This window comes from Malus sylvestris, chromosome 6 (genome assembly GCF_916048215.2).
Source record: "Malus sylvestris chromosome 6, drMalSylv7.2, whole genome shotgun sequence".
NCBI classification, from domain to species: Eukaryota; Viridiplantae; Streptophyta; class Magnoliopsida; order Rosales; family Rosaceae; genus Malus; species Malus sylvestris.
This window is the reverse complement of record NC_062265.1, coordinates 29,005,545-29,033,117: the sequence shown is the minus strand read 5'-3', so window position 1 is coordinate 29,033,117 and position 27,573 is coordinate 29,005,545. Positions and strand designations below refer to the sequence as shown.

At 37.9% G+C, this 27,573-nt stretch overlaps 5 protein-coding genes across 8 annotated transcripts; 4 read left to right on the top strand and 1 right to left on the bottom strand.

Annotated features, from left to right (window-relative positions):
- The first annotated feature begins 748 nt into the window (after positions 1-748).
- LOC126627488 (protein SIEVE ELEMENT OCCLUSION B-like) lies at positions 749-3,998 on the top strand. Its single transcript, XM_050297053.1, has 7 exons — positions 749-1,020; positions 1,142-1,246; positions 1,421-1,878; positions 1,963-2,072; positions 2,168-2,310; positions 2,408-2,887; positions 3,123-3,998. Exons 1-7 carry the CDS (start codon positions 799-801, stop codon positions 3,741-3,743), a joined length of 2,139 nt encoding a protein of 712 aa, XP_050153010.1. The 5' UTR covers positions 749-798; the 3' UTR covers positions 3,744-3,998.
- Positions 3,999-10,451: 6,453 nt separating this feature from the next.
- Positions 10,452-12,550, top strand: LOC126627405 (leucine-rich repeat receptor-like serine/threonine/tyrosine-protein kinase SOBIR1). The gene has a single exon (XM_050296935.1). The coding sequence runs from the start codon at positions 10,521-10,523 to the stop codon at positions 12,414-12,416; it is 1,896 nt and encodes a 631-aa protein (XP_050152892.1). The 5' UTR covers positions 10,452-10,520; the 3' UTR covers positions 12,417-12,550.
- LOC126627419 (protein MHF2 homolog) lies at positions 12,524-14,750 on the bottom strand. Of its 2 annotated transcripts, none has more exons than XM_050296953.1 (7): positions 14,611-14,750; positions 14,480-14,528; positions 14,344-14,384; positions 14,168-14,207; positions 14,004-14,057; positions 13,790-13,905; positions 12,524-12,927 (listed from the first exon to the last, which is right to left on the bottom strand). In XM_050296953.1, the coding sequence occupies exons 1-6, from the start codon at positions 14,632-14,634 to the stop codon at positions 13,802-13,804; spliced, it is 312 nt and encodes a 103-aa protein (XP_050152910.1). In that variant the 5' UTR covers positions 14,635-14,750; the 3' UTR covers positions 12,524-12,927; positions 13,790-13,801. The 2 variants fall into 2 exon arrangements, with proteins under 2 accessions (XP_050152910.1, XP_050152908.1); XM_050296951.1 differs by having other exon boundaries at positions 13,801-13,905.
- A 645-nt stretch (positions 14,751-15,395) lies between these two features.
- LOC126627417 (uncharacterized) lies at positions 15,396-16,672 on the top strand. Of its 3 annotated transcripts, none has more exons than XM_050296949.1 (2): positions 15,396-15,996; positions 16,436-16,672. In XM_050296949.1, the coding sequence occupies exon 1, from the start codon at positions 15,573-15,575 to the stop codon at positions 15,990-15,992; it is 420 nt and encodes a 139-aa protein (XP_050152906.1). In that variant the 5' UTR covers positions 15,396-15,572; the 3' UTR covers positions 15,993-15,996; positions 16,436-16,672. The 3 variants fall into 3 exon arrangements, with proteins under 3 accessions (XP_050152906.1, XP_050152905.1, XP_050152904.1); XM_050296948.1 differs by having other exon boundaries at positions 15,396-16,007; positions 16,441-16,672; XM_050296947.1 differs by having other exon boundaries at positions 15,396-16,007.
- Positions 16,673-24,874: 8,202 nt separating this feature from the next.
- Positions 24,875-27,186, top strand: LOC126627408 (probable pectate lyase 18). Its single transcript, XM_050296938.1, has 4 exons — positions 24,875-25,103; positions 25,355-26,101; positions 26,407-26,545; positions 26,652-27,186. The coding sequence occupies exons 1-4, from the start codon at positions 24,961-24,963 to the stop codon at positions 26,871-26,873; spliced, it is 1,251 nt and encodes a 416-aa protein (XP_050152895.1). The 5' UTR covers positions 24,875-24,960; the 3' UTR covers positions 26,874-27,186.
- Positions 27,187-27,573: the final 387 nt, after the last annotated feature.

The window sequence follows — 27,573 nt, the reverse complement described above, 5'->3', positions numbered from 1 at the left end:
TTATTTTTCACATATTTTGTTAATTTTTTTCCACTCATCTTCTTTGATTCATTTGATCTGATGGATGGAGATTGAGAGAAAAATGTGAAGGGTAAAATTGAATGTGTGAATAGCACCACCCCAATAAAGAATGCTATTGTCTTGGCAAAAGTTTGATTATCCAAATTTTAAATCTTGTTTATGGTTCTTGCTTAGGAATCAATGGCCCAAAAGATTTGGAGATTAAGTTAACTCAAATGACAAGGTTTGCACACGTTGACGTGGCCTCTATTTACAAGAAATGTTTTGAGATTGGAGTCTTCGCGACGTTCTTACTATATTAATAAGGACCGACAATTATTCATATTCATGTGTATTTGGTGTAAATTTAGATTTTCCCCCCTTGGAGTGCTTGACATGATTCACCTCTTATCTCTTTTAAAATATCATATTCATGTACATATTTAGCGTATTGGAGTCTGCACGACGCTTCTAACACATGAGACTCGTACATATTAACGAGTGACAATCGTCCACGCATATTAGCTCTACTTCCAAATTTACTTTTCGACAGAAACCTCAAATCAAAGATAATGCAGCGGATTAACCACCAACAAAAAACTTATGTCCTTATCAAGTACATGCCTGGCTTTTACTTTAATTAGACTCTCATTGCAAGCAAGGTACATGTCCCTAAGGCTTTACCTTTTATTCCATCTTCTTGTTGTTATATAAAGGCTTAGTTTCTGAAACTGTAAAACCACTCAAACCCAAAGTTTTCCACTCTCCTTTAGGCATTTTAATTCGCAGCTCCGAAAAATGGCAAGCCAACAACATCTGCCGGCAGCTCCGAAGCAGATTCGGAGGGATAAAAGAACATCATCCGCACCACAATCTGATGATAGTGCATTGGTGAGGCAAATCCGGGACACTCATACTCCGGGAAGATTCGACAGTCACAGCGTCGATGTCAACCAAATTCTCCAAGTCATCGAGGAAATATTTCATCGCACCCCTCATGGCCATGCTGGCGGTTTACTTGTATTCCCTTCCCCCTTTCTCTTTATTTTGTGCTAATTTTTCCCTAGTTGCTTGAAAACACTTCATATACTGCAATAGTTCTGTTTGTTTCGGTCACGAAATTGCTTTGCTTGTGGTGCAGGGTACTCCAGAACACTTGGATACTGTCGAGGACAGGACCCCATTGTCAAGTGTGGATGTCTTGTTCCATGGATTGTCTTATCTCATACAAAAGATCTACTGCGAGGTTATCTTTAAGCATAGAATCTTTTTTGCTAAAGCTAAGAACTTTTTACGTAACGAAAATCATATTATTTCGAGTACAGTTAGATTTGATGTCGATATATTAAATTATTTGTTTCTATTACATTTTTAATGCAATATACAAATCTGTAAGCGCGGTGTATCCATGTAATGGCAGATAACTTGCCAATGCTCAGGCGGCGCTGATGCGCACACGAGTGCAATCGAGTTACTCAGGACCCTTTCGAGTTACCCATGGGAAGCAAAAGTGGCGATAACCCTAGCTGCATATTCTGTGTACTATGGAGAGTTCTGGCTGGTGGTTCAGCTTTGCACTACCGATTCATTAGCCAAGTCCCTGGCCACCCTGAAGCAACTCTCGGACATTGTAGAGCATGCTGACTCGGTAAAACCTCAACTTGAGGCAATCAACAACCTCAACAAGGCGATTCTCAATGTCACCAAGCGCATTGTTGAGTACAGTGAGATGGTCAATATGCAGTCTCAGTACGTTTCAGAAGACAAACCTCCGCTGTCAATTGCCTTGGCGCATATTCCTGCTGCTGCGTATTGGGTCATTCGAGGCATTCTGGCTAGTGCCTCCCATATTGCCATCCTTACTGGCAGTAGGCTCGAGTAAGCCATTCGGTAACATATATCATCGCATCCATTTCGAGTTATGTCTAAGCTAATTGCAGCTCCTTTTCCACTCATTTGTAGGTACGTTGCATCAACCACAGAGGTATGGGAACTGTCAAGCTTGGCTCATAAGCTGAACAACATACACGATCACCTCACGAACGAACTTGAAAATTGTCGCCAACACATTGGTAGGTTCTTGGATTTTCACCTCTATAACTATTGACATGTATCTCTTGCAACTTAATGTAACAAAATACTGAACAAAATTTACTGTTGGATCCAGTGGCGAAGAGATACGATGAAGAATATGAGACTCTGAGACGGCTCTTCCAAAGCCTCCACCTTGATAACCTGAGGAATTTACGTGCACTGATTTCACACAGGGATGATATTCAACCTCTCCAAATCGGCACAACCAAGTCGAGGGTAAATGTCTACTTATAACTTGTATTCCCAATCTTACATTTCAACCAACCAACCAAACTGTCAAATTATACATAAATCATTCCCTTGGCAAAAACAGTCTGGTCTTGAAGTGTTGAGGAGAAGGCATGTGTTGCTGCTAATTACAGATCTTAGTCTGAGCAACGAAGAGATTTTAATCCTCGATCACATCTACAAAGATAAGCAGAAAAGGCCGGAAGTTGAGTACGAGTTTGTTTGGATCCCCATGGTGGACACGAATGTTTGGGATGAAGCGAAGCGCTTGAGATTCGAGGACTTGAAGTCAAGGATGCAGTGGTACACAGTTTACGACCCTCAAATCATCGAACCCCCGGTTGTAAAGTTTATCAGAAATGATTGGCAATTTGACAAGAAGATGATCGTAGTGGCATTGGATCCACAAGGGAGGGTGTCCTCTCTGAATGCCATCCACATGCTGTGGATTTGGGGCAATGTGGCCTTCCCTTTCACTGATGAGAAAGAGCAACAGCTGTGGAATGCAGAGAGCTGGAGGCTCGAGCTCGTTGCCGACGGCATTGATCAAAGCATACTAGAAGGGGTAAGTACTTCCCTATCACAAGATTTTCTTTGTTAATACTACAACAAGAATTCATATATTCCATTATTCATATTGATCATCTAACAACATAACATGTTAGATTGTCCGACAAGTTAACGTCTTTATGTTAGACAGTGTTATAATATAATATCCTCACATACTCAAAAATATCTACTCATTAATCCAACATTTTGAAGGGATTTAAAACTAACATGGACTTGCTTTGCTTTGTCAGATAGAAAAGGGGACATTCGTATGCTTGTATGGAAGCGATGACTTGGATTGGATTCGAAAGTTCACAAACAAAGCGAAAAATGTGGCAAAACTTGCTGGCATCTCCTTGGACTTGGTTTACGTAGGAAGAAGCACCGCAACCAAGGAGAAGATAAAGAAAGTGAACAAGACCATTGAAACAGAGAACCTCAGTCGATGCTGGCCTGAATACACGTCAACCTGGTTCTTCTGGTCCCGAATGGACAGCATGCGGTGCTCAAAGGCGAAACACCACAAGACTCTAGACAATGATAACATACTGAAGGAGGTTATGACATTGCTTACCTACGACGGAAGTGACCAAGGTTGGGTTATGGTGTGGAGAGGCTCGAATGAGAGGGCTAGGGCCAATGGACACCTCACTCTACTCACTTTGGATGAATTTGATGCATGGAAAGCCGCAGCTGCGGAAAATGGCTTCGTCCCAACACTTCAAGATCAGCTCGGACGCCGTCACACGCCACAGCACTGCACTCGTTTGGTCATCCCAGGGTTCGGTCCTGACATACCGGACAGAATAGCGTGCGCTGAGTGCGGCCTCGAGATGGAGAAGTTCTTCATGTTCCGCTGCTGTCTCGACTGAGGCATGTTTAGTTAAACTTATGCATGATAATGCTGTTGTTAATCATGTTTTATTACATTAATTATGGCTCTTTCGTGAGAGAGCTAGATGTTTTAGTGTGCATTAAAAATAAATTTGCTAGTGTGAAGTTGTGAAAATTGCTAGGACTCCATAAGCACCTAGTCCTTTGCTGCTGAGTCTTTTGCTAATTGGGTTTCGCTATAAACCCTAATTAAATGTTGAAAATGTTGCTTGAATGATTTTTCAGTGCTTAAATTACTCTGTCTCTGATATCTAATTCTCTATAATTTTTTTAAGGTGCCAACCTTTAGATTTAGCTCGTAGCATAATGGGAGACCCTAAGATAGAGTCTTTACCACCATTTGTTGAAGACATTTTAGGGACTCAACAAGAATATATGGGTCCTTAAAAAATATTTGCTTCAATGAAGGAGTCCCTATATAGTAGAATCCTAAACAAATTTGAAAAAAAAAAAAGGAACTTTAACGAAAAGCTTCAGGTAAAAATCACATTTTTACATCAAAAAATCAACTCTGGTACTATTCACTTTACCATTTATTTTGTTCTTATCGTTAATACTCAAAGTTTTCAAGCCCTTTTCATTAGTTTTCCTAAAAAAAAAATTGGAAGTTTGAAAAGTAAATGTTGGATCTCCAACAATAAGGCAAAGAAAATTGTATGAAACAACCCAAGCTGTTGATTTGACAGAGCAAGAAAAAAACGTAGATGGCAAGTGCATTGTAGGGCCGAACTGACGTGTTTTGCTGCTTTAGCATTCACGTGGGTTGAAGCCCATCCAAATTTTCCAAATTTTCAAACTTACCACCATTTAGAGTCCCTATCCACATCCTTACGTTTTGAGGATTTTTATATGAATTCCGACAAGTCTTTATACTATCCTATACTTCAGTGACTTCTTTTCGGACTCATTGGAAGTTTTTTGCCCTTAATAGGAGGTTTATACGGTGGTGAGGACTCTTTTAAGGTCTCCATTGAAGATACTCTCAGTCAATGATGAGCCACGTTTGTTTGGACGAAATCTGGATCAGAAATCTATTTCCCATTCCATCAAAATCCGGGCGCCTGGTCGAATTTTAATATAATTAAAAAAGAAACATAATTATAGAACTGACTGAAATTAAATTATGTTAAACAATCTGAATAAGAATACAAACGCGTATATGTAAAGTTTCTTTCTTTAGAAAAAGACAATCAGCCGACTAGGCACAAAAGTTGGACTGCACTTAATTAGTCGAGGGTGAACGTCTGTTTAAGCGTTTTTAAGGTTTATTTGTTTAACCCTTTTTGCTTTTACTTGTGTCTAATTTGTATTTATAATTTCAATTATTTTGTGTTCAGGTTGAAGCAGTTGCTGCTGAATTTGCAGCAACTAAGTAGTGTTCTTTGTCCATTCGTTCTGCTCTACTTGTAAAGGCATATTAAATTAGGTTTTTAAACCAAAATTATCTTTGATATTAACATAACTCTTCACTTTGATTTTTGAGATTAAAATTTGATAGAAGTGGTCCCTGGCATTATCCACCGTAAATCATTTTGATCATTCCGTAAAAAATTTGTCAACACCATCATTAAAAAATCACGTGAGCGACCACATGACCAGTTTTTAAAGGGTATTTTCGTCAAAATCGACCCATCCACTTGCCTTATAGCCTTTTTTTTCCCTCTCATCCCTATCCTGTTTTTTACCTTAGTCAGTTAGTCCTCATCTCTCTCATCAATTTGTCTTAAGGTGTAGGGTTTTTGTTAATTTGTTGTATTAAAGGTTGCCTTGGTTTGCATTTTGACTTGGTAAATGGTATTGTAGTGGTTGGTTTGCATTTATTGGGTGACTAATTGTAAGCTATTATCATTTTTTTTTCAACACTTACAAGGCTGCATTGGTGCCACTCTTTTTTCTTTACTCTCTGTGCAAACAAGAACAAATTGATGAGACAAGAATAGGATCTTATCCAGATTCTATTTGTTGGGATTCAAATGATCAATCAATCGTGTTTATTAATCGTACATTGTATGGTTAAAAATTATTTTAAATTTTTTATTTAAAATTAAATATAAATAGTACCTAACGAAAATTGACCGCACGATATACGATGAACAGAGACGATTGATTGATCCTCTAGATTCCCACAAAGAGGATCCTCTTCCGATGAGAGAGATGAGGACTAAGGTAAAAAAAACGAGAGAGATGAGAGAAAATTGTGAAAAAAAAAAAAACAAGTGAGGGGGCTGGTTTTGATGAAAATGTTCTTAAAAAAATGCTTACGTGGTCGTTTATTTGATAATGTAACGATGATGTTGACAAATTTTTCACGAAAAGATCAAAATAATTTACAGTAGACAAACTTAGAAACCACTTGTATCAATTTTTAATCTCAATGACCAAAGTGAAGAGTTATGTCAATCTCAATGCATTTTTTAACGGAAAAGCCTATTAAATTATCAAGGACAGAAATATAAGTTACTATAACGTTCAACAACAATACGGCTATATAAATATGAGAAATTTTATTCAAACTCATATTTTGTATCTTTAGAGCCAACTTACTTTTAGACTTGCATTGTATTTTATTTATCTATCATTATCTCTTTTACATCCAACATTATTTCTGAAACTACCCTTATTTATCAAAACCAAGGTATAAAATATCGATGATATCGGAAATATCGGTAGTCAAAAAACACGGAAATTTCGATGGAAATATCAAGATATTATCGATATCGATAAAAATTGAATAAAAACCACGGAAATTGTAAGAAAAACTTGGAAATTTTTATTGAAACTTTGCAGGATGTTTATTTAGTCAATTATCTATTAGTTTATCATAAAAAATTGGAAGGAAATGCATTGCATAATGGATTTAACTTATTTAAGTTGATTATATAGTGAGCTGGCAAACATTGTGAGTGTAGAAAATATGTAGTAATTAATTAAAGAAGTTTAAACACACCATAATTATTTATATATAATGAATTAGTACAATATTTTACACTTTATACATTGCATGGTAAGATACATGAGTGACTTAGTACCACATAGAGTTCCTATCAAGGTCTAAAATATCGATGATATCAGAAATATCGGTAGTCCAAAAACACGGAAATTTCGATGAAAATATTAGGATAATATCGATATTTTAAACCTTGATCAAAACCAACTCAATCAAACTTCTTTTTACACCAAACTAAATCACTTAAATAAAAATAAAAAGTAAAACCCTAATCAATATGTCATCTCCATTGGGCAAAGCCCCTTATCTCTTCTTTTTTTAACAAATAATATTATCGACACTAAGGGGGAGGGGGGCTTAGCCTCCTAATGGGCTAGCAATAATGTAGTTCAAATTCGTCTTTGGTGAGAATCGAATCTAAAACCTCTCACTTACAAGTGAAAATGAATACCACTAGACCGTAGTTCTATGTGGCCTCTCTTTAAACCTCTTTCTATCTCCCATGCTGTCGTTGTTGCACCCCCATCCACATCTCTAAATTTCTAGCTAGAGCACTAATTAGCTTTATAGTTGGTATGTGTTCAATCAATTGGTTCAATTTTTACATATTGATTCTTTTTTTACTCAAATAAATGAGCTTCTAATTACATTGTTTAGTGAGTTTAGCATGTTAGAATTGCTTGTATTCTCCAAATAAAATGAGAAGTGTGAAATACTGGACTTGGAAGGAAAAAAAATGCAAAATATATGAAAACAATCTTCAGAAAAAAAAGAAAAAAAAAGACCGAAATTAAACCGAAGTATATAAAAAACCAAACCAAAGTTAATGTAAATTACCATACCAAAAAATGCCAGTACCCAAAAATACTTAAGTTTCTTGTTTTGATTTTGGCAAGGATCATTACTATTTTCAAACCGGTTGAGTAGTAACCCTAGTGTGGATAAATATAATAAAAAAGCATTTTTTTTAATGTTTAGCGGCTCACAAGTAATGATTTATTTGTTTTTACATACAAAACACGGTCTGGTGCTCATCCACGCGTTATTCATTTCCAATCAAGAAAACCAAACATTATTTCTTCCCTCGTTTCTTCTTCATTTTATTTCGGCTCCAACTTGCAGATAATATAAGAGGACAAAACAATAAGCAAATAATTTCCTGGAAATTAAGAGAAGAGTGTTGACTGGGACTGGAGGAGTGGCCCCGTGGGAGACTTTGGAGGGGATGGTGGCCCGTTGGCTTTTAGCAACGTCTGTTTGCAACACGATCTGATACATTAAATGTTATAATATAATTGGTTATAAATTTTTTTTTTATTTCTAACTAATTGTATTATTACATTTAGAATATTAAGCTGTGTTTCCAATATACCAAAAAATCTCTCAACGCAAAAATCTTTTAATTCGTAATATCTCTAAAGTCAATGTCAAAGTAATTATTTGAAAGAAACCTTTTAAAAGAATCTTCGATCTAACGGCCAGAAACGTCGCAAAGACTTTGCCTTGCCCCCTCTGTTGACTTGACCGATGGAGATTTGAGTGGGGTGGACTTGGAAACTTCCAAGTCAAGAAAATTATATAACCCTAGGAACGGGTAATGAAATTACGAAATATTGAGTGCTTGACCATATGCAGTCCATTTGGCAGTCTATTGGCGTGTATAATGGGGTTCCAATACAATGGTGACCTTTGTTACCCATTTCAAATATATGCGAGGTTTTAAAATGTGTTAGGCGCTAATCGATGACGGGCAGGGTTTTAGTGCCTGGCCAGTGTCTATGCATGGTCTAGACGGGACCTAAGGTGGGGCCTAGGTGATAATTGTGTTTAATTACTTTTATTGTATAATATATTACTAAATGTCTACTTATACTTAAATAAATATATAATTGTCTTAGAATGTATAAATGCAAATTACAATGACATATAAATTATAAAGTACTAGAATATATTGAAAATCTGGGAACAAATATATAATGAGTGTTCATCTAAGTATCCAACAAGTTTCTAACAATTTATTGAATAAAAGCAAAATCGAAGTTTTCTATTTTCTATTTAAGCAAGAGTCTGACCTAGGCAGATGCCTAGGCAGGTATAGGCGCCTAAGTAGGTCTAAGCGCCCTTTCTTATTTTTTAAACGCTTGAGGATTAATCGTAGCGGTGACCAGCCGCCTAGCACCTATGCGGCTTTAGGCAAAGACTTGTAGAACATTGGATATGTTTTATCGTGTTAACAATCTTAATCTTACTAATGTAATTTGACGTTCGTCTATTCAAACGTGTGAACATAAACCACACATATTTAAAAATTGTACATTCCTCTGAATTATAGGAGCGTATTTCACATTTCTACTTAGAGAAAGATGTTTTCGCAATAGATGACATTTGAAACCATAATCGATTGAAAAACAACATAAATGAGGAAGATCGATGGAAGAAACACCAAACTATTCCCAGCTTCTTCTCCTCATATGTGCACAAACACATAGACCGAATTCAAAACTTGAACAAATTTTTTGGATTTGAAGCATATTACAATTCAAACTACAATCTAAATTACGGTTGGCGTACTTTAAATTTAAATACATAAAGAAAGCACATCTGTTCTAAGTAATATAACTACACTCACGTTCGAACATACATTTAACTCTTTTATTATTATGGGTGGATTGAAAGATGAGTCATTGACGAATTAGTCTGACAATTAACAAGTTGTTTTATTAACACCTTACATTTTGTTAACTACACTCCACTTAATACTCTCCGTATTTACTTTTTAAATTATAATTATCTTAACACACGCCACATGCATTCCACTATTACCCTCACCCACCACACTTTCTACACACACTCCACAATCACCACTTAAACCCCACATTAAACTCATCTTCTTCACCACTTTCAACTATTTATATATATATATATATATATATAGGGAAGTGTTACTGGCACTTCAAAAATCTCATTTTACACTCCTCATAAGTGTATTTTTCTTTCATAATATAAAAAGTTTGGAGTGTAAAATGAGATTTTTTGAGTGCTAATAATAATTCCCTATATGTATTATATATTTAATATTGCACAAGCAGGCGGTGAATCCAAATTACAGACATCGATGATAGATTTGAGCTTAATAATGTTTCCCTTAGACTAATCACCTCTAATTTAACATTCCCGGATAATTCAAACTTTTCTTTTTTAGAACAAAGATGTAGTGTACACTAAATGAAGAGAAAGTTTGGTTAAGCCACACAATAAGCAACTTAATTTGGTATCGAATTTGCCATCAGATAATTCGATTTTGAATGCAAGTCTTTGCATTAGTGATTGCAAGGATTCATGTTGGAAAATTTATATGACGTGTATTCAACAATATACGGAGTGCTAATAAAAAAAACTCAAAGAGTTGTGTTATCCAACGCTCTTTTTTACCTCCCACAAACACACACTGTTAATTTCTGTCATTTGATATTCTTCAACTCATTCAATCCAACAATTGAAAATTAAAATAAGTGTGTATGAGATAAAAAAAAAAGATATGTAAATAGCACCGCCGCTTATTGTAATTATGTTAAACCAAAAAAGAACCAATTAAAAATGGGATTAACGTGATAATTTAATTGATATTATTTAGTCAGAGTAAACTTGTCTGATTGGAGATTTGAATCTACCGCGAATGAGGGCTCCACATTCCGTCCATTATTCCACACTCTCCTTCTATAAAATACAAAACTAATAACCGAGCCAACCAACAAGTATGAACTAGTCCTAGTTCAAAGTCCAAAAACACGGAAATTTCCGGCCACAAATGGCAGCCTTATCCGGCACCGCCGCCCAGCTCAGCCTCCTCACCTTCCTCTCCCTCCTCCTCCTCATCAACGCGAGACTCAATCTCGACCCTTCCGACCTCCAAGCCCTCACCACCATCCAAAAAACCTTGGGCTTCCAATTCCATATCAGTCAACCAGCTCCGTGCAACACTCCCGGTGTCTTCTGCGAGCGCAGGCTCTCGGACAACAACACCTACGTCCTCCGAATCACCCGGCTCGTCTTCAAATCACACCGCCTCGACGGCTTTCTGAGCCAGGCAATAGGGCGGCTCTCCGAGCTCAAAGAGATCTCTCTTGCTCACAACAAACTCGTTGACCAAATCCCATCTCAACTCGTTGACTGCCGGAAGCTTGAGATTCTCAACCTCGGAGACAACCAGTTTTCCGGGCAAGTTCCTGCCGCGCTGTCTAACCTCATTCGCCTTCGAACCCTCGACCTTTCGTCCAACAAGTTGTCCGGGAATTTGAGCTTCCTCAAGCATTTTCCCAACCTGGAAAGCCTTTCCATTGCTGACAATTTCTTCTCCGGGAAAATCCCAGCTACCATTCGTTCCTTTCGCAATCTTCGGTCTTTCAACTTCGCTGGAAACGAATTCCTCGAAGGCTCGGTGCCAACGATGAAAGGGGTCGAGATTTCAGCAACCGATGTGCCAAAACGTTACATTTTGGCTGAGAATTCAACCACAAAAAACCACAACTCCACAGCTTCTGCTAATGCTCAAGCTCCATCTAACGCTCTTGCTCCGGGTCCATCTGCAACAAAAAAGCACAAGAAGAAGAATAACAAGAGGAAGGTAGGAGGGTGGCTGCTCGGGTTTTTAGCCGGAGCACTGGCCGGATGTATATCCGGATTCATCTTTTCTCTGCTGTTCAAGCTGCTGTTGGCCGTGGTAAAAGGTGGCGGCAAAGATGGCGGTCCTGCGATTTTCAGTTCTCTGATCAAGAGGAAAGAGGACTTGGCTTTCCTGGAAAAAGATGATGGCCTGGCTAATTTGGAACTCATAGGAAGGGGTGGATGTGGAGAGGTTTATAAAGCCGAGTTGCCAGGAAGCAACGGCAAAATGATTGCAATAAAGAAGATAGTTCAACCCCCAAAAGATGCCGATGAACTGACCGCTGACGAGGAAAGTAAGCTTATGAACAAGAAGATGCGTCAAATCCGATCGGAGATCAACACCGTGAGCAAAATTAGGCACCGGAATCTTATTCCTCTGCTAGCCCACGTGTCTCGACCGGATTGTCATTACCTGGTCTACGAGTTCATGAAGAACGGGAGCTTGCAAGACATGTTGAATCAAGTTTCGGCGGGAACACGGGAGTTGGATTGGCTTACACGGCATAAGATTGCTCTCGGAGTGGCTTCAGGGCTTGAATACCTTCACATGGACAACACCCCTCACATCATTCACAGAGACCTCAAGCCCGCAAACGTCCTGCTGGATGATGATATGGAAGCTCGGATTGCAGATTTCGGGCTTGCAAAAGCAATGCCGGACGCTCAGACTCACATTTCAACTTCGAATGTAGCAGGAACTGTTGGCTATATAGCACCAGAATACCATCAGACATTCAAGTTCACAGACAGGTGTGATATATACAGTTTCGGGGTGGTGTTGGGGGTTCTGGTGATGGGAAAGCTTCCATCCGATGAGTTTTTCCAAAACACGAATGAGATGAGTCTGGTTAAGTGGATGAGGAATGTCATGACTTCGGAGAACCCTAGGCAGGCAATCGACCCGAAACTGTTGGGAAACGGATATGAGGAGCAAATGCTCCTGGTTCTCAAGATTGCTTGCTTTTGCACTCTGGATAACCCGAAAGAGAGGCCTAACAGTAAGGACGTTAGGTGTATGCTGTCTCAAATCAAGCACTAAGTATCCAACTATATGTTTCATGTTTGTTTTCAACAGGAATCCTACTAGATTAATTGTATCAAATATGTATTCTCAATGAAAGTGATGATGTAAAATAGCACGACGAATAAGAAAATATTGTGTTCCCCTTCAAACGATATTCCAACATTGTTTAAAGTGCTACCCCTGCCTATCTTCCACAGAGCTCATCTGTACCTATCCCGTCTCCGGTCACCTAGCAGAGCTAGTTAAGTGAGTGAAAGACGAGAGGAATGAGGGGCAATTTGTCGTTTAGACTTATACTAATTCAACGAAGATTTACAGTACACCAAAGATCATGCATATCCTAAACTCCCACTCCCAAGATTTCCAGCAGAAATTCAAGGATTCTAGCTTAAAAATTACAAAGTGAGTTCATAGCAGCAAACAAACATCTAATACGAGGTTTGGTTCCAATGAAACAACCTTATTGTCAATGCCTCCAAGAATATTACCGTCCATACTCTTGTTTTAGTTCGCCAAGTTTTGGAACCTGAAGCAAAACGCAGGGCAGTCAAATTATCAATAGACATGCTTCCTCAGATTCATGCTTCAAAACAAAACAGAACTTCCACTAAGAAAATCAGAGTCCATCTAAGTGCACTCCATAGAAATGAAGGTCCCATGTAAAGGCATTCCATTACCATCCCTATAGAAAAGAAAAGTGCTTTTGAGGAAGCAACCAATCAACTTCCCCACGTAAGTGTTTTTTCATTGCCTTGTTCATTTTCAGCCATTTCTCTTGGATCCTTATCTCATTTCTCCGTCATAAGAAAAGTATTCTAATCACTATGTATACCACTATCTACAGGTTTACCTTAATATGAACAAAAACCAAATACAAAATTCTTGGGTTCACCATATGATGCCAGAGACAATTGAATACAAAACATAAAACTCCAATTTCAAAGGCAAAGTATATAACTCCAGTCATTCGAGCAACGAAAACATGTTTTTATGTACCATGGACAAAAGAATTTAAGCGGTATGAATTTCAGTAGGTATAAAATCCACTTGCCCTGTTAATATCTATAAATTTTTTACATGGACAGTATGAAAATCAAATAGAAATTTCTTGGGTTCGACATGTGAATCATACGGTAGCAGAGAAACATAAATCTAAACATCAAGACATCAGTTTCTGTGGGAACTACTTTAAAGCTGATGTGAGGGCCGCCTTTGGGTCAAGCGTATGAATGCTGTCTTATCACAAGTTACACCCCTTATCAAAGGGCATTACTTTCCAATAATGCATCCATATTGTAAAGGATTCAAATGGAATTATAAAGCATAAGAAAACCAAAAGAAAAGTAGCAAAACAAATAAATAAAAAAGATTACGGTCCTCATGAATACCTCAAAAATACCTCAAAAATCCAAAAGCAACTGTGGGAGAACCCGCTCCAAGTGAGTTGGTTCAATTTTACTCACGCCCTCCGCTTCAGCAATTGTAGCAGCACGCTGCACAGCCTCTGCCACGACACAAAATACTTCTCAGAATGTCACAATAAACACACAAAACTTCTGACCACATCCAATCTCAACTAAGCAACCAAAAGTTTGTGTGAACCTGTGGTAAAGTTCCGGAGAAGTTCACAGCTCAATTTTAAGGCATTTCCATTGGCTGCATAGCAATCGCGGAACAAAGTAATCATCAATAATAAAAAATCACATTACATACAAACAAATAAAAAATCCCAAAAAAATTGGTGAAACCTATAATGTGATTAAAACCTGATGTGGGGCGATTCTTCTTCGATGTTCCAGCTCCGGTCTGCACCAAACAAAGTTTGATGTCAGTAAATCCCAAAATTAGGGTTTCTACGGCAGAAATCTAATCTTCCTTGCCCTAAATTACTTCCACATTTAACAGCAATCAATTTACGAAAATGTGGAAGAACAATTAGTACCTCGCCGTCCAACGCATCGGCGCCTTCGATCATTTGACGCTCTGGAAACGGAAACAGAAATGGACAGGTCATATGAGAAAGAAGAAGTTAGAAATTGACGGAGCAGAAGGAACAAAAATTGGCGGGGAATTCAAACCGAGAGCTCTTCTGGACCAGACGATCTTGAAAATCGCGTGAATTAGATCCTGAAAAATGCAAATAAAAAATGTTAGGAAGCGAAATCGAACGTTTCTGAGTGCGAATTGGGATGAGAAATTAGGGTTTTACAGGCTCAAATGTGTGTTCCTCCATGGGAGAGAATCAGGCGCTCTTTCTTCTCTTGTTTTTTTTGTTTTTGTTCCAAGTTGCTGGCGCTCTTTTCAACTTGAACAGGACGGCGTCGTTTACACTCCTAAGAAATTTTTTGTGCAATGACCCTCAACTTACTACCTTCTTTCGATTTGTTTATGCGACTTTCAATTTGATCATGAATAATGATGTTTTAAAACGTGACAATTTATTCTCAATACGTCATAAAACGATAAATTAAGTCAAATGCTTGAATTTATCACAAATTTTTTGTTAAATTTTCAAATAAATAAATATGACTTGTAATTTAATACTAGAGATGACAAATTTAACGTGAGATGAAACATTAATACGTTTCAAAAGACTATGATCCAAAAAATAAATTAAAATAAATTTGTTCAAAAATAAAAAAAGATTATAAGGGACAAATCCCATACTAAGACAGGCCGTCAGGTAAGAAAATCGAACAAAAATTTGGTATACCGAGCTGATTGGTTCTATCGATTTCAATCGCCTTTTGGTTTTGATTCAAAAAATTCCACCTGTGGCCAAAGCATCTTTAGTCAAATTGACTAGTGTAAATGTACTTTCTATGCAACAAGTTTGAATCTCCCTTGCCATGTATTTAGTTTCAAACAGAATATTAAGTGCCAAAAAAGAGAGAATTAAAAAACCAGGGGTCAAATTGGAATATGGCACTAAGTTCGGGGATATTGTAAAACATTTCTCATCATTCTGTTCACCAAACGACGTCGTCGCCTCTTTCTTGTTTTAGCGACTCGCAGCCCGTCGTCGCCGTTCTCCACTCCGAAATGAAACCCTTTTCGGCATAACCAAAAACGCCATAGCAAATCAAGCTTTTCAAATCCTCCCAACCGTGAGTCACTCCGCGACGGAGCAGCTTCTGATCCGTCAATTTTACCGCCTCTCTCCGCCCCCAGATGGCGAGCTTTGTTCACAAACTCGCCAGAAACGCACCGTCTCTGAGAACAGCGGTGTCCCTCAGAACCCATCTCTTCCCCAATCCCACACCCTCTCGTATTTCCCACCACAGCCATCTAGGCCCGCCCAAATCCGATTGCGCAGAAGACCCAGTTCCTCAATTTGGTCCCACAAGCTTCCACAATGCTGAATCTCCCAACTCCTTTCCCATTTTCCCCAATTTCCCATTTGGGTTTTGCTTAAATCCAATTTCCCCAGCTGGGTTGGAGCGGTTGGGTGTTTTCGAGGCTGTCGAGGTGGAGTCCGAAGATGCAAGGACGATTTGGGCTGACAGTGTGAAGAAGAAGAGGAAGAAGAAGATGAACAAGCATAAATTAAAGAAGCTCAGGAAGAGTCTTCGCCGCAAGTCCAGAGCTTGATGTGGTAGTGAGCAGGTTTAGGCTTAGATTTTTGTGAAATCTCAGTTAACTCTAAATTGTTCTACATTTAGAAGTTATTATGCATTGCCTGAGAAATTTGAATGGAATGATCAGCTTGTTTTGCTTAAATTATAGAATGTGAGCATTGTTGAGTTTAGAATAAGATTCATTACACTTTTGGATTAACGATCTCATTTTACTAATCAAATTTGCTTCCTTTATTTTGGTTTGCATATATGTTTATAACGTGTAGTTAATCATGTTTATGTATAATGCTCATGTTAGTATGGTTGAAGAATAGCATTGTCTTGCATTAACGATAAGAATGCATGCTTCATCACAGATGATTATGTATATGGCTTATATGTGCTAATTTTCAGGTTTCAGTTTCGGTGTTACCTAATTTGTAAATAAGTTCTAATTTCATACTCTCTTAATTGCAGTGTAGTCATCATAAGGTTACATGAAAGATAACCTTGCTGATAGAACACGTGCATTTGACTTCTCTCTCTGTTATTATCCAAATCTCCCACCAGGTTTCTTGATTTTTTTTCTTTGTTGTTCATCTTTCTGAACTTTGATATACAGCATTTAATGATTGTTTGAGATGCAAGTTATACTTTGAAACCAGTTTTGTGGATGTATACTATGAGAGCATTAGAAAGTCCCGTAACTGTTAATGTGTGCATTTCTCTCAGGTTTTGTTCATTCCTAGGTTGGTACTTTACGATAGGTTCCTAGAGATAGATACCTAGACTACGCTTACATCTTATGACATGAATGTGCATCATTTTGCATTATATGCTTGAGGTTAAGATTACTTCCCTTGATAGCATATTAGACTTTCTTACACTTATAAGCTATATTTAGTGGCCCAAAGCTAGCATTCATGATAATTTAAAGTTTGGTTTCCCTACCGTATCCTTCTTTAGTGGTCCTTTTGGTGCTTTCCGGTTTTGCTGAATTGGTTTTTTGACACTCATATATTAGTTGAACATTAATGCACTTATCAATGTGCATGGGGTTGGGAGCCTTATATCTACTAACAGTTCAACAGAACATTGCATTTAATAGAAGTTCGACTGAGTCCCCTGTGGTATGAGAGAAAGGAAATGGCTTTGTATATTTTCCCTCTTGAGACAATATAAACTCTAAGAGTATGGGGAGAAGTAAGATGCTTTGTGCTTTGTGCTGCCCTGACACAGGCTGGGCTAAATGCTTGACTTCATGGCACAGTTGTGCTTTGGAATTGTTCCATAGTTCAATACAGCACATAATATTAGAGACACGTTTGATTTGTTTGGAGGTCTTCTTGTATGATATGGGATTTATTGTTTAGTATAGGAGCTAGTGATAGGTGCTGTGCAATGAGATAACTACAAAAATGGGGATTTCAAAATTCGAAGTTGTTATCCCATGATCAAGTAGTTGAGTGGGAATCCTTTCATTCTTAGCAAAGCTGAATGTGTACTACACCGGTGAATCAAATATATTTTGCTTTTTATTATTGAGTTGTCCTTCCTAGCTTGGTTGCAGATAGAGTGACCCACCCCCCCCCCCCCCCCCCCAAAAAAAAACCAAAAAAGAAAAAAGAAAACACCAAAAAACAAGTGATTTCGTCGTTCTTAGGAGATGTCTACTTAGTTCATGTTTGAGATCTTCCCTAACTTTGCGGAACTTCTTTCTGGTGTGTTTCTGATCATCTTCCTTTTTGACAACTCATCCTTCGCTCATGGCTATATCTTTTTGTTGTTGGTTTTAGTAGTAGCTATCCTTATTTCCTCATTTTGGGTCCTAGGTAATTCATGGTTGAGTATTTATTTACTTACTCAAGTTATCTTGCTTATCTTTTCGACTCAGTTTAGTTGCATTTGAAATTGAAGTGAGTTTGGTTGATATTAATGTTCATAATTTTTTTTTATAAAGTATATGTTTAGGATTCACATAGCTGACCCCATTTAGTGGGAAAAGGCTTTGTTGTTGTTGTTGTAAAGTATATGTTTAGGAGAACAGAGATGTATTGCAATTAGAACTATAAGAATAATTGTTTCTTGGTTAGTTTTGGCCTCGTTTGGTTTAGAGGATTGGATTGGATTGGAATATAGAAGTTTCTATTTTCAAGGTATGTTGAAGGAAGTCCAAAAGAGAACTAATCAATTCCAATCCTCTCCGAAATGGTAGGATTAGACGGAAGAAGTTTCCTTCGATTAGACGGAAGAAGTTTCCCTCGTTCTTGATCCCCTTGTAATCCTATCAAATGAGAATTCATTCTCACCTACCTTCAAGGAGGTCAAAAAGAGAACTTATCAATTCCAATCCTCTCCGAAATGGTAGGATTAGACGGAAGAAGTTTCCCTCGTTCTTAATCCCCTTGTAATCCTATCAAATGAGAATTCATTCTCACCTACCTTCAATATGCCGTGAATTTTGATGGTTATTTGTTTCATTCCAATCCTAGATACCAAACGAAATCTTAGAATACTATTTACTTTTACTAAATTCAAGAATTGGTTCTTTAGATTTTGGTTCTGAATAGGGTATTTTGAATCTTTGATACACGGAGAAATATGGATAATGTTAGAACATATAGTCCTTCATGATGCCCATTCCAATCTGGTTTACCTTTGCTGGCATAATTTTTGCTTTTGTTGGTGTTCAAACTTCAAAACACCTAGACCTATCCAATTTGGGAAGGGGAAAAGAAAGAAAAAAATGGGAAAAAAGTAGATATATAAGATGGTGTTATCTACACGTCCATTTTTATTTCTCACTCTTCTTAATTTCTAATCGTCAGATCAAATGAGTTGAAGAAGATCAATCAACAAAAAATTAACAAGGGTGCATGGAAGGTAAAAATAGGTGTGTGAATAACACTACCTACATAAGAAACACCCAAAAAGTGAACAAAATTAGAGAGGATTTGCATTGATGGTAATGATTTGAACACGTGGAGGTTTTGACATTTGATTGAGTCATGCCCTATAGATTAAAGTGAGTGGTAATTATGCCTTAGTTAAGTAGCTAACAAGACATTGTTTTGATATGATTAGGTCTAGCGACTGGACACTTAAACGTTATAGTTTTGAGACTGCCACATGACTTTATATGATTATGTGATATATTTCACAAATCTTACACTCCCTCGCTCCCTCTTTCCCTCACTAGAATTCTGGTACTCGGAACTTATGTTTGAGAACTCAAGAGAAGTTCACAGCGAGACGAGCCGTTCATCATTATGATAGGTGCCAAGTGAAAGTGCAATGATGTATGCCTATCATTGATATGTCATTCATAACATCTGACTACCGATTCACTCATAGTGGAAACGAAGAGTAGGAAACTTGATGTCCTTTCTGTAGCCGTTTATCATCATGATAGGTGTCAAAATGGAAGTGCAATGATGCGTGCCTATCATTGATATGTGATTTATAACATGACTACCGATTCACTCATGGCGGAAAAAAGAGTAGGAAATTCGCTATCCTTTCTGTAGCCGTTTATCACTACGATAAGTGTCTAGTGGAAGTGCAATGATGTATGGCTATCATTGATATATGATTCATAACATCTGACTACCGATTCATTCATGGCGAAAAAGATGAGTAGGAAGCTCGCTATCCTTTATGTCGTCGTTTATCATTACGATAGTTGTCAAGTGAAGGTGCATTGACGTATGCCTATCATTGGTATATGATTCATAACATCTGACTATTGATTCACGCATGGTAGAAAAGAGTAGGAAACTCGCTTACCCGTTTATCATTGAAATAGGTGTCAAGTAGAAGTGCATTGATGTATGCCTATCATTGATATGTTATTCGTAACATCTGATTGCCAATTCACTCACGCATACAAGAGGAGTAGAAAACTCGCTATCCTTTCTATACCGGGAGGCATCCGCAGGACCTTTTTTGTACATGAACCTTAAAACCACCACTTGTTTTGAATTTATTAGTTGATAGGATTGAGTTTGATGAGTCAAGTACTGAGCTGCTGGCTGAAGAAGCATTCATGTTATCTAGTTTGTAGGGTGGGAAGGTCCATCAAAGGCTCATATCAAGGCTTACATCAGGGCTCAAAATGGAAGCACTAAATAGCCCCCACATGAACATGGTAGGGTTCTGCCCTTTCCCTCTTCTGTCAAACCAATGGTTTAAAGGCCTCGTAATTAGATCAACATCTCTAATAATTGGTATTTTTTGTCTAATTAACCTAGATTAATGAATTTGCTTGGTGATTAGTGGCCATGTTGGTCCCCTCTTTATCCCATCCTCACCATCTTGTAAGATTTTTTGTTGGGAAAAGATCCTGCCTACTTTTTTTTTTCTCGTCCGATGCCCTCCCGCTTATTTACTCAATAAAAAGGACGGAAACAAATATACTGAAATGGATTTAACTTTAGTGATTAGTTTAATTAATAATATTTTATTCTCTGACTATCATTATTGATTAGTGTGGACAACTTATGACACGCATAACTGAATGAGAGTTACTACATGTCTACCAAGAGAAGAACATGGTGGCAGATGACATTGTCAATCGGAACTATAATATAGATCTTCGGTACCATTATTTTGAGAATCCTTCTAATTGGATTGGAACTCGGTTACGATGGAAGTCTCTAGGACTCAAACAATCTGTAATAATTTGAGCTAGTTTTTGGAGTAATCCCCTTATGTTTAAAAAAAAAAAAAAAAAAATCTAATCAGACTTTCAAGTCTTCATGCAAAAAAATTGTCGGTGGTACATCCAAACAAAAAAACCTATGTGCAAAATTTGACTTTTTAACTCGTAAAATTGGCATATTAAGAACAATTACGTAAACGATTATCAATTATTGACAGCATTTAATCTCAACGAACCACATACAAAGCCTTCATACTTGATGATTGGGGGAAGCCCACAAATTAGGCAGCCAATTTGGGAGAATCGAACTCCAACAAAAAATTGAGAAGAAAATATTGCTTGATGGGAAATTGGAAGCTCCCAGCATGTGCAGATCAAAGAAATCATTGGTTGAGAAAAAGATGCCAAATGGCAGCTCTCACCTCATCGCAAAGTTTCATATGCTTGTGTAGGTTGCCATGTAATTTCCACTCACATGCCTTTGCTCATGCTGAATTGTAATCTTCTTCGGATTTTTCTATCCGGAACCGACGGATTCGGAGATTCGGACCTTATCCGGTTCTTATTGGTCCACTTCACATAAATCAAGTGTTCGAATCTTTATTTCTTTTTTTTCAACAATCCAAATCTCCGTGTCTTTGGACTTCAAACATAAAGGTCCGGAGAGAATCTCCACTCGCTTATGCTTGCTACTCTCTCATTTCCCTTTTTATCAAAAGTAATTTATATGAAACAGATTTCTTATTATCGTAGCAATTTAATCTAATAATATATTATAATATAAAGAAAATTTAACATATAATAATGTATTATTCGACCGAAACATCCTTCATGATGAATTTGTTCATGCAAAGACCTTTCAAATGCTTGTGACAAAGACCCTTCACGTCGTTTGCTTTTGGCCACAGCACCTTTTCATTAAAAAAATTCGATCCGTCCCCACCCTTCAAAATCAACGGCTAACACTTGCTCTCGCATCCACAATCAACGGCTACGATTCATGGAGACGGCAGTCGTATCGTTGGTTGGGAATAAAATCGTCGCCATTGCAACCCGAGTGAGCATATTGGACCGACACCACGGGTCTTTCAAACACGTGGCTTCTGAGGCGGTTACCGATGTGCCATGTCAGCAGGTGGGCCACGTATTTGAACAATTCCGGCGAAGTTTGCGGCTAAAAAATTTTAACGGAGAAAATTTGAGGGAAGGATGATATGTTGGGCCTACTTGGAGAAATTTTTTTAATTGTGACGGAAACGTGAGTGGTACGTCATGTGTTTTTATGTAAGTGGTGAAATTTTTTTTATAAGTTATTAACTTTTTAACACATATATCCCAGAATTTATATAGCGACACACGATGTACCATCTCGTGTGACGATCATACTGAAAAATCTCTGTTACTTGGGGTTTAGGGGGTTTGATTTTGTGGGCACATGCATGTGCTTCTGTCACGAGTATTTTTAGGTCTAATTAATTGCTTGCTTGCTTGAATTAAATTCAGAAATAACCGATTTCATATGGTTGTCAAGAATTTTTGGCGTTGCTTGCTCTTGAATGCATCACAATTGTGTCACACTTTTAAGTGTCTTGTCCACTTATCAAATCGGAAACTAAATAATAATAAATATGATACGGTAAAAATGTATGCGTTACAATTTTCTGATCATTTTCACCGGATCATTTATCAAGTCTCCGAAGAAATGTAGCCGTTTTCCGAAATTGTTCGAGCTCATTTTAGGATCGCATGAGAATAGTTTTTAAGAATTGTATTTTGTTGATATGAATCAAGTCGTTTGGCTAGAGTAGTTCAAATCTTTATCTGTATGTATTTGAGTAGTTTAGAATATCTTTGTGTTAAGAAAATGATCGCATTACTTAATTATTCATATCATTTATGGAGGTAATACTTGCACAAGACGTACTAATGCAAAAGCTTCACAATTATAGAGTTCGTTACGAATTTCTTTTAAAATGACTGAAAATATTTTTGATGAAAATATTTTTGGAACCAACCCTTAATAAAAAATGCAAGTAAATTCTGGAAAAGCACCCAAAGTACTTCATAGAATAAGCATATAACTGGTGCTTTCAGTGTCACATCCCCACCTGGGCCACCACCACATAGAATAAGCACATAACTGGTGCTTTCAGTGTCACATCTCCACCTGGGCCCCCACCACATTCCGGGCTCAACTCTATTGTAGTACGATATTGTCCGCTTTGAGCCCCTACAACACCCTCACGGTTTTGTTTATGGGAACTCAAACGAGAAATTCTCAATGGGTCACTCATCATAGGATTGCTCTCGCACAAACTAGCTTAACTTCGGAGTTCCGGCGGAACCCGAAATTAGTGAGCTCCCAAAAGGCCTCGTGCTAGGTAGAGATGAGAATACACATATAAGGCTTACATGATCCACTCCCCTGGACGATGTGGAATACTACATTCAGTCATTTTAAAAACATTTTCAAACGAGTCAATAATATATTCTCAAAAGGTAAAAGATTATATAGGGATTATATTATTTGCATGAGATGTATAAAATACTCAAAAGGGAAGAAAAAAAAACCCATCAAACTATATAAATATATATGAATCATTACTGAATCTTTGAATTTGTCACGCCTAGCTAGAGTACTAATTAGTTATTGGTGTACCTAAAACATTGGTCTTCTTTTTATGTTCATCATGTCTGCTAGCTCGAAACTCATAGCATAGCATTTCGTTTTTCAAGCTAAAAATAATATATTCATAAAAATTAAAATTGAAAAGTAGTTTGTTCAAACCCATCGCAAATAAGTCAATTTTAGGGGCCATAAAATCCGCCAAAAATATGCAAATAAAGTGGCAAGCATACTAATTAGCAAAGTAACAATGTCTATATATTCTCCATTTTCACATATTTTTTCCATCGTATTTGGTTGTCTATGTTGGAGTACAATTCTCTCCTCTTTAGATTCCCTCTGCTTCAGTTCCCTCATCTCTCACTTTTCTCTTTTTCTTTCTCTCTTTATAAAGAAATCAACATCAGGTATTGACGTGACTTAATCGTGACCGTTCAAATAATAGAAACAGGAGGATAGGGGGATTGGAAAAGAGAGAAATTTGAAAAGGAGAAAATCCTACTCCATCCATAGCGTGTGTCACTGTCAATGGCAACGTGAAATGAGACAATGCTTTAATAATTCAAAAGAAAATGATATGCATAAAGGTCTTACCTTAAATTGTGTATCGTCTTAATGAGTAAAACCTACTCTACCAGCTTAAGTTGATGTTATGCGAAATAAATACAGCATGCAGTGGAGAAATTAATAACCAAAAGCAGGTGTTTTCAACACACATATTTGTGGTGGGGTTCATAGTCTTATGAGAAAAGCATACCAAAATGACCTTATAGATTTGCAAATTTAGACCCATAGAAGATCTAATGATCTATCAATTCTATAGTCAGTCCCTCTATTGTGTGTGGGCTGCGATTTTCGATCATTGGTGCATACGAGACTCACATCTCATTGATGGCCAGAAATTGTTAATAAGAATGTATGTGGGCAACTCTGAACTGTTGAGACTTTGAACTCACATCTCTTCAATTGTTAGAAACTACGAATGCTTGTGTGACTTTTTTTTTTTCTTTCAATGAAGTCTAAGCTATCCCACACCCCGAATGGTTGTAGAACTAACTTATATAAAGTGGGGTCCAAAAAGACTAAAGGCAGTTCATCCCACCTCTCGCTACATTCAAGTGGCACTCCTCCTCCTAAAGTTTTCAACCAGAAAATCTTTCATGTTTTTATTAGTTTCGTATCTCAAACCCAAAACCAGAGAGTGTTGGCGACTTTGGATTGTTGATGTTTGTAGAACTCTTATTTCATCTAATAGTAAAAAATTGCTCATGTTCATGTGGGTGACTTTAAGACGTTGATGCGTATAAAAATTATATTAGTTATGTATGCACGTAGACGACGGACACTAGAAAAAAACTCATACACAAAAGAAAAGAGTAACAACCAACATGCCCTATTTCACCACTGAACAGGAGTAGAAAACAGAAGATCAAGATAAGGTTAGTTTCTGTTAAAGGTATTTGATGACCTTTGTAGCATTATTCAAGGCTTGCTTAACGGCCAAAACTACCCAACTGGATTCCCGTAAATACCTGAAATCACGTAGCAGTTCGGGTCCCACATGTTTAGTTTAATCATGCTAATTATTCCCCCCTTTTAAAATCTCTTTATATATACTCCCCCTCCCTCGCTTCTTTCCACTCACAAACACACCTCCTCTCTCTCTCTCTACCTTCTCTCTCTTTGCTTGCCTCAGTGCCTTGCACATTCAAAAAAATGCCAAAAATGGCAAGGCCCTCCTCAGGCCCCTCACTTCTCTCTCCCCTCCTCCTCCTCCTCTCTCTCCTCTCCCCAACCCTCATTTCCTCCAGGCTACTTCATCTCCAAGACCCTGAATTGGTAGTACAAGAGGTACAAAGGTAAGGCTCCACAAGTAATTATTTTGTGTTTGTTCTAGAAGTAAGCCTTATATATATCGAAAAATGTTAGCTCGTCGGACCGTGAATTACCACTGACCTTTTCCAATGTGCGTCCCAGGTTCACAATCTGACAATGTATGTTTGATAAGAGAATAATTTGGGGAATATGTTCCCTAGATATATATTCTGTCAACATAAGTAAGATAAGAGAATGTTACTCATTCGAATGTGTCACATTTTTGTGGTTGCAGGAATATTAGCGACTCAGTATCTAGGAGGAACTTGGGCTACTTGTCATGCGGGACCGGCAACCCTATCGACGACTGCTGGCGGTGCGACCCGAACTGGGAGAAGAACAGGCAGAGCTTAGCTGATTGTGCGATAGGGTTCGGAAAGAATGCCATAGGTGGAAGAGACGGGAAGATTTACGTGGTCACAGATTCCGGCGATGACGACCCCGTGAACCCCAAGCCAGGAACCCTACGACACGCCGTCATCCAAGACGAGCCATTATGGATCATTTTCCAGCGTGACATGACCATCCAGCTGAAGGAGGAGCTGATCATGAACTCCTTCAAGACAATCGACGGCCGGGGAGCGTCCGTACACATTGCCGGCGGGCCATGCATCACCATCCAGTTCGTGACCAACATTATTATCCACGGACTGCACATACACGATTGCAAGCAGGGTGGGAACGCTATGGTGAGGAGCTCCCCCAGGCACTTCGGGTGGAGGACCGTATCGGACGGCGACGGCGTGTCGATCTTCGGTGGGAGCCACGTGTGGGTGGACCATTGCTCGTTGTCCAACTGCAAAGATGGGTTGGTTGATGCAATTTATGGGTCCACTGCGATAACGATTTCGAACAATTACATGACGCACCATGATAAGGTGATGCTTTTGGGGCATAGCGATTCGTATACCAACGACAAGAACATGCAAATCACCATTGCGTTCAATCACTTTGGAGAAGGCTTGGTCCAAAGAATGCCAAGGTAATTACAAAAAGTAAAATTTAATTAGTGGGACATTTTTAAAATTAATTTGCATAAAGTAGATAGGTTGGTGGTCCATGGCTTTCATGCTTTTAAAAATTTTACTTGATCCTTAATTAGTATTAGTCTTGCTGACCGCTAATAATGTTAGTAAAAACGGTAAAAGAATAAATTTTTTGTTGTACATTAACAACTGGGCGCAAAAGTCTTCTTCTAAAAAACGGTGATTTAAGTGCTTTTGATTATGACATAGAGTTTCGAGGAACTTATTTGTGAATAATTAACCTTTTGATTTACATTTGCAGATGTAGGCATGGATATTTCCATGTGGTGAACAATGACTACACCCATTGGGAGATGTATGCCATTGGTGGGAGTGCAGACCCTACAATCAATAGCCAAGGGAACAGATTTGCTGCACCAGATATCAGATCCAGCAAAGAGGTGAAAACCCATCAAATTATGCACATTAGAAAAATGTTACAATTTAATTTGAATTTTATAATTTGTGTTTAACTTGTAATTAATATGTTACAAACTTTGTACGCAGGTGACCAAACATGAGGATGCACCAGAAAGTGAATGGAAGAATTGGAACTGGAGGTCGGAAGGCGACTTGATGCTCAACGGTGCGTTTTTTACTGCATCAGGTGCCGGAGCTTCCTCTAGCTACGCCAGGGCTTCGAGCTTGGGTGCAAAGCCATCTTCTCTAGTGGGTGCGATTACCACGGCTTCCGGCGCACTTAGTTGCCGAAAGGGCTCTCGTTGCTGATTGCATATCGAGCTTGTGGCCTATTGAAAACGACATTCCTAAAGTGATTAGCTGAAGAACTATTCAACTTCAATTAGACATATTTAGGAGGGAAGTGAGAGGAAAACGACATTTCCTCCAAACAATATTTTCTACTTTGTCCCTTTGCTTTTTTACTGTTTTTAAGTCAATTTTCATGATGATTACAACCTCGCTTTGTTTCTCTGAGGCTGCATTAGGGTTTCTGTTCAAGAATCTTGATGACCTATAAGAGAAGACAAGTGTTGAAGTGTTGACTATACTAAATTATCAATCTATTTCCTGATATTTGATATTTTTTTTTCTTCGTGTTTTTCTCGCTGTTTGACCTTTAGGATTATGCATTTTACATGTAAATCATAATATGAAATAGAGAAAAGTAACTCGTTAAAAACACAAAAGAACTAAAAACATCGAAAAAAACAAATCCGAGTACTTCAAGTTGAATTTTTTTCCTACTATATATGCATCGTGTATAGTAGAGATTAGAATTCTTCATCATTGAGAGTCCTTAAATCTTTGATTCTTCGTCGCATATTTAATTCTCAATTCATTCATGGGTAAGCGCAAAAGCATACTATAGTTTTCATTCAAACTTATGTACAATTTAGACCCAGAAGACAAAAAAAAAGGCAGAACAACAGAATCCAATACTTGATTTTCGATAAGGACAAACAGTCTC

Coding starts and splice junctions, on each gene's coding strand:
- LOC126627488 (XM_050297053.1), top strand. CDS start 799: ATGGCAAGCCAACAACATCTGCCGGCAGCTCCGAAGCAGATTCGGAGG. Junction 2,073..2,167: donor AAATTGTCGCCAACACATTG/GTAGGTTCTTGG, acceptor TGTTGGATCCAG/TGGCGAAGAGATACGATGAA. Junction 2,311..2,407: donor TCGGCACAACCAAGTCGAGG/GTAAATGTCTAC, acceptor TGGCAAAAACAG/TCTGGTCTTGAAGTGTTGAG.
- LOC126627405 (XM_050296935.1), top strand. CDS start 10,521: ATGGCAGCCTTATCCGGCACCGCCGCCCAGCTCAGCCTCCTCACCTTC.
- LOC126627419 (XM_050296953.1), bottom strand. CDS start 14,634: ATGGAGGAACACACATTTGAGCCT. Junction 14,385..14,479: donor CTGGTCCAGAAGAGCTCTCG/GTTTGAATTCCC, acceptor TTCCGTTTCCAG/AGCGTCAAATGATCGAAGGC. Junction 13,906..14,003: donor TCTCCGGAACTTTACCACAG/GTTCACACAAAC, acceptor GTGTCGTGGCAG/AGGCTGTGCAGCGTGCTGCT.
- LOC126627417 (XM_050296949.1), top strand. CDS start 15,573: ATGGCGAGCTTTGTTCACAAACTCGCCAGAAACGCACCGTCTCTGAGA.
- LOC126627408 (XM_050296938.1), top strand. CDS start 24,961: ATGCCAAAAATGGCAAGGCCCTCCTCAGGCCCCTCACTTCTCTCTCCC. Junction 25,104..25,354: donor GTAGTACAAGAGGTACAAAG/GTAAGGCTCCAC, acceptor TTGTGGTTGCAG/GAATATTAGCGACTCAGTAT. Junction 26,546..26,651: donor ATATCAGATCCAGCAAAGAG/GTGAAAACCCAT, acceptor CTTTGTACGCAG/GTGACCAAACATGAGGATGC.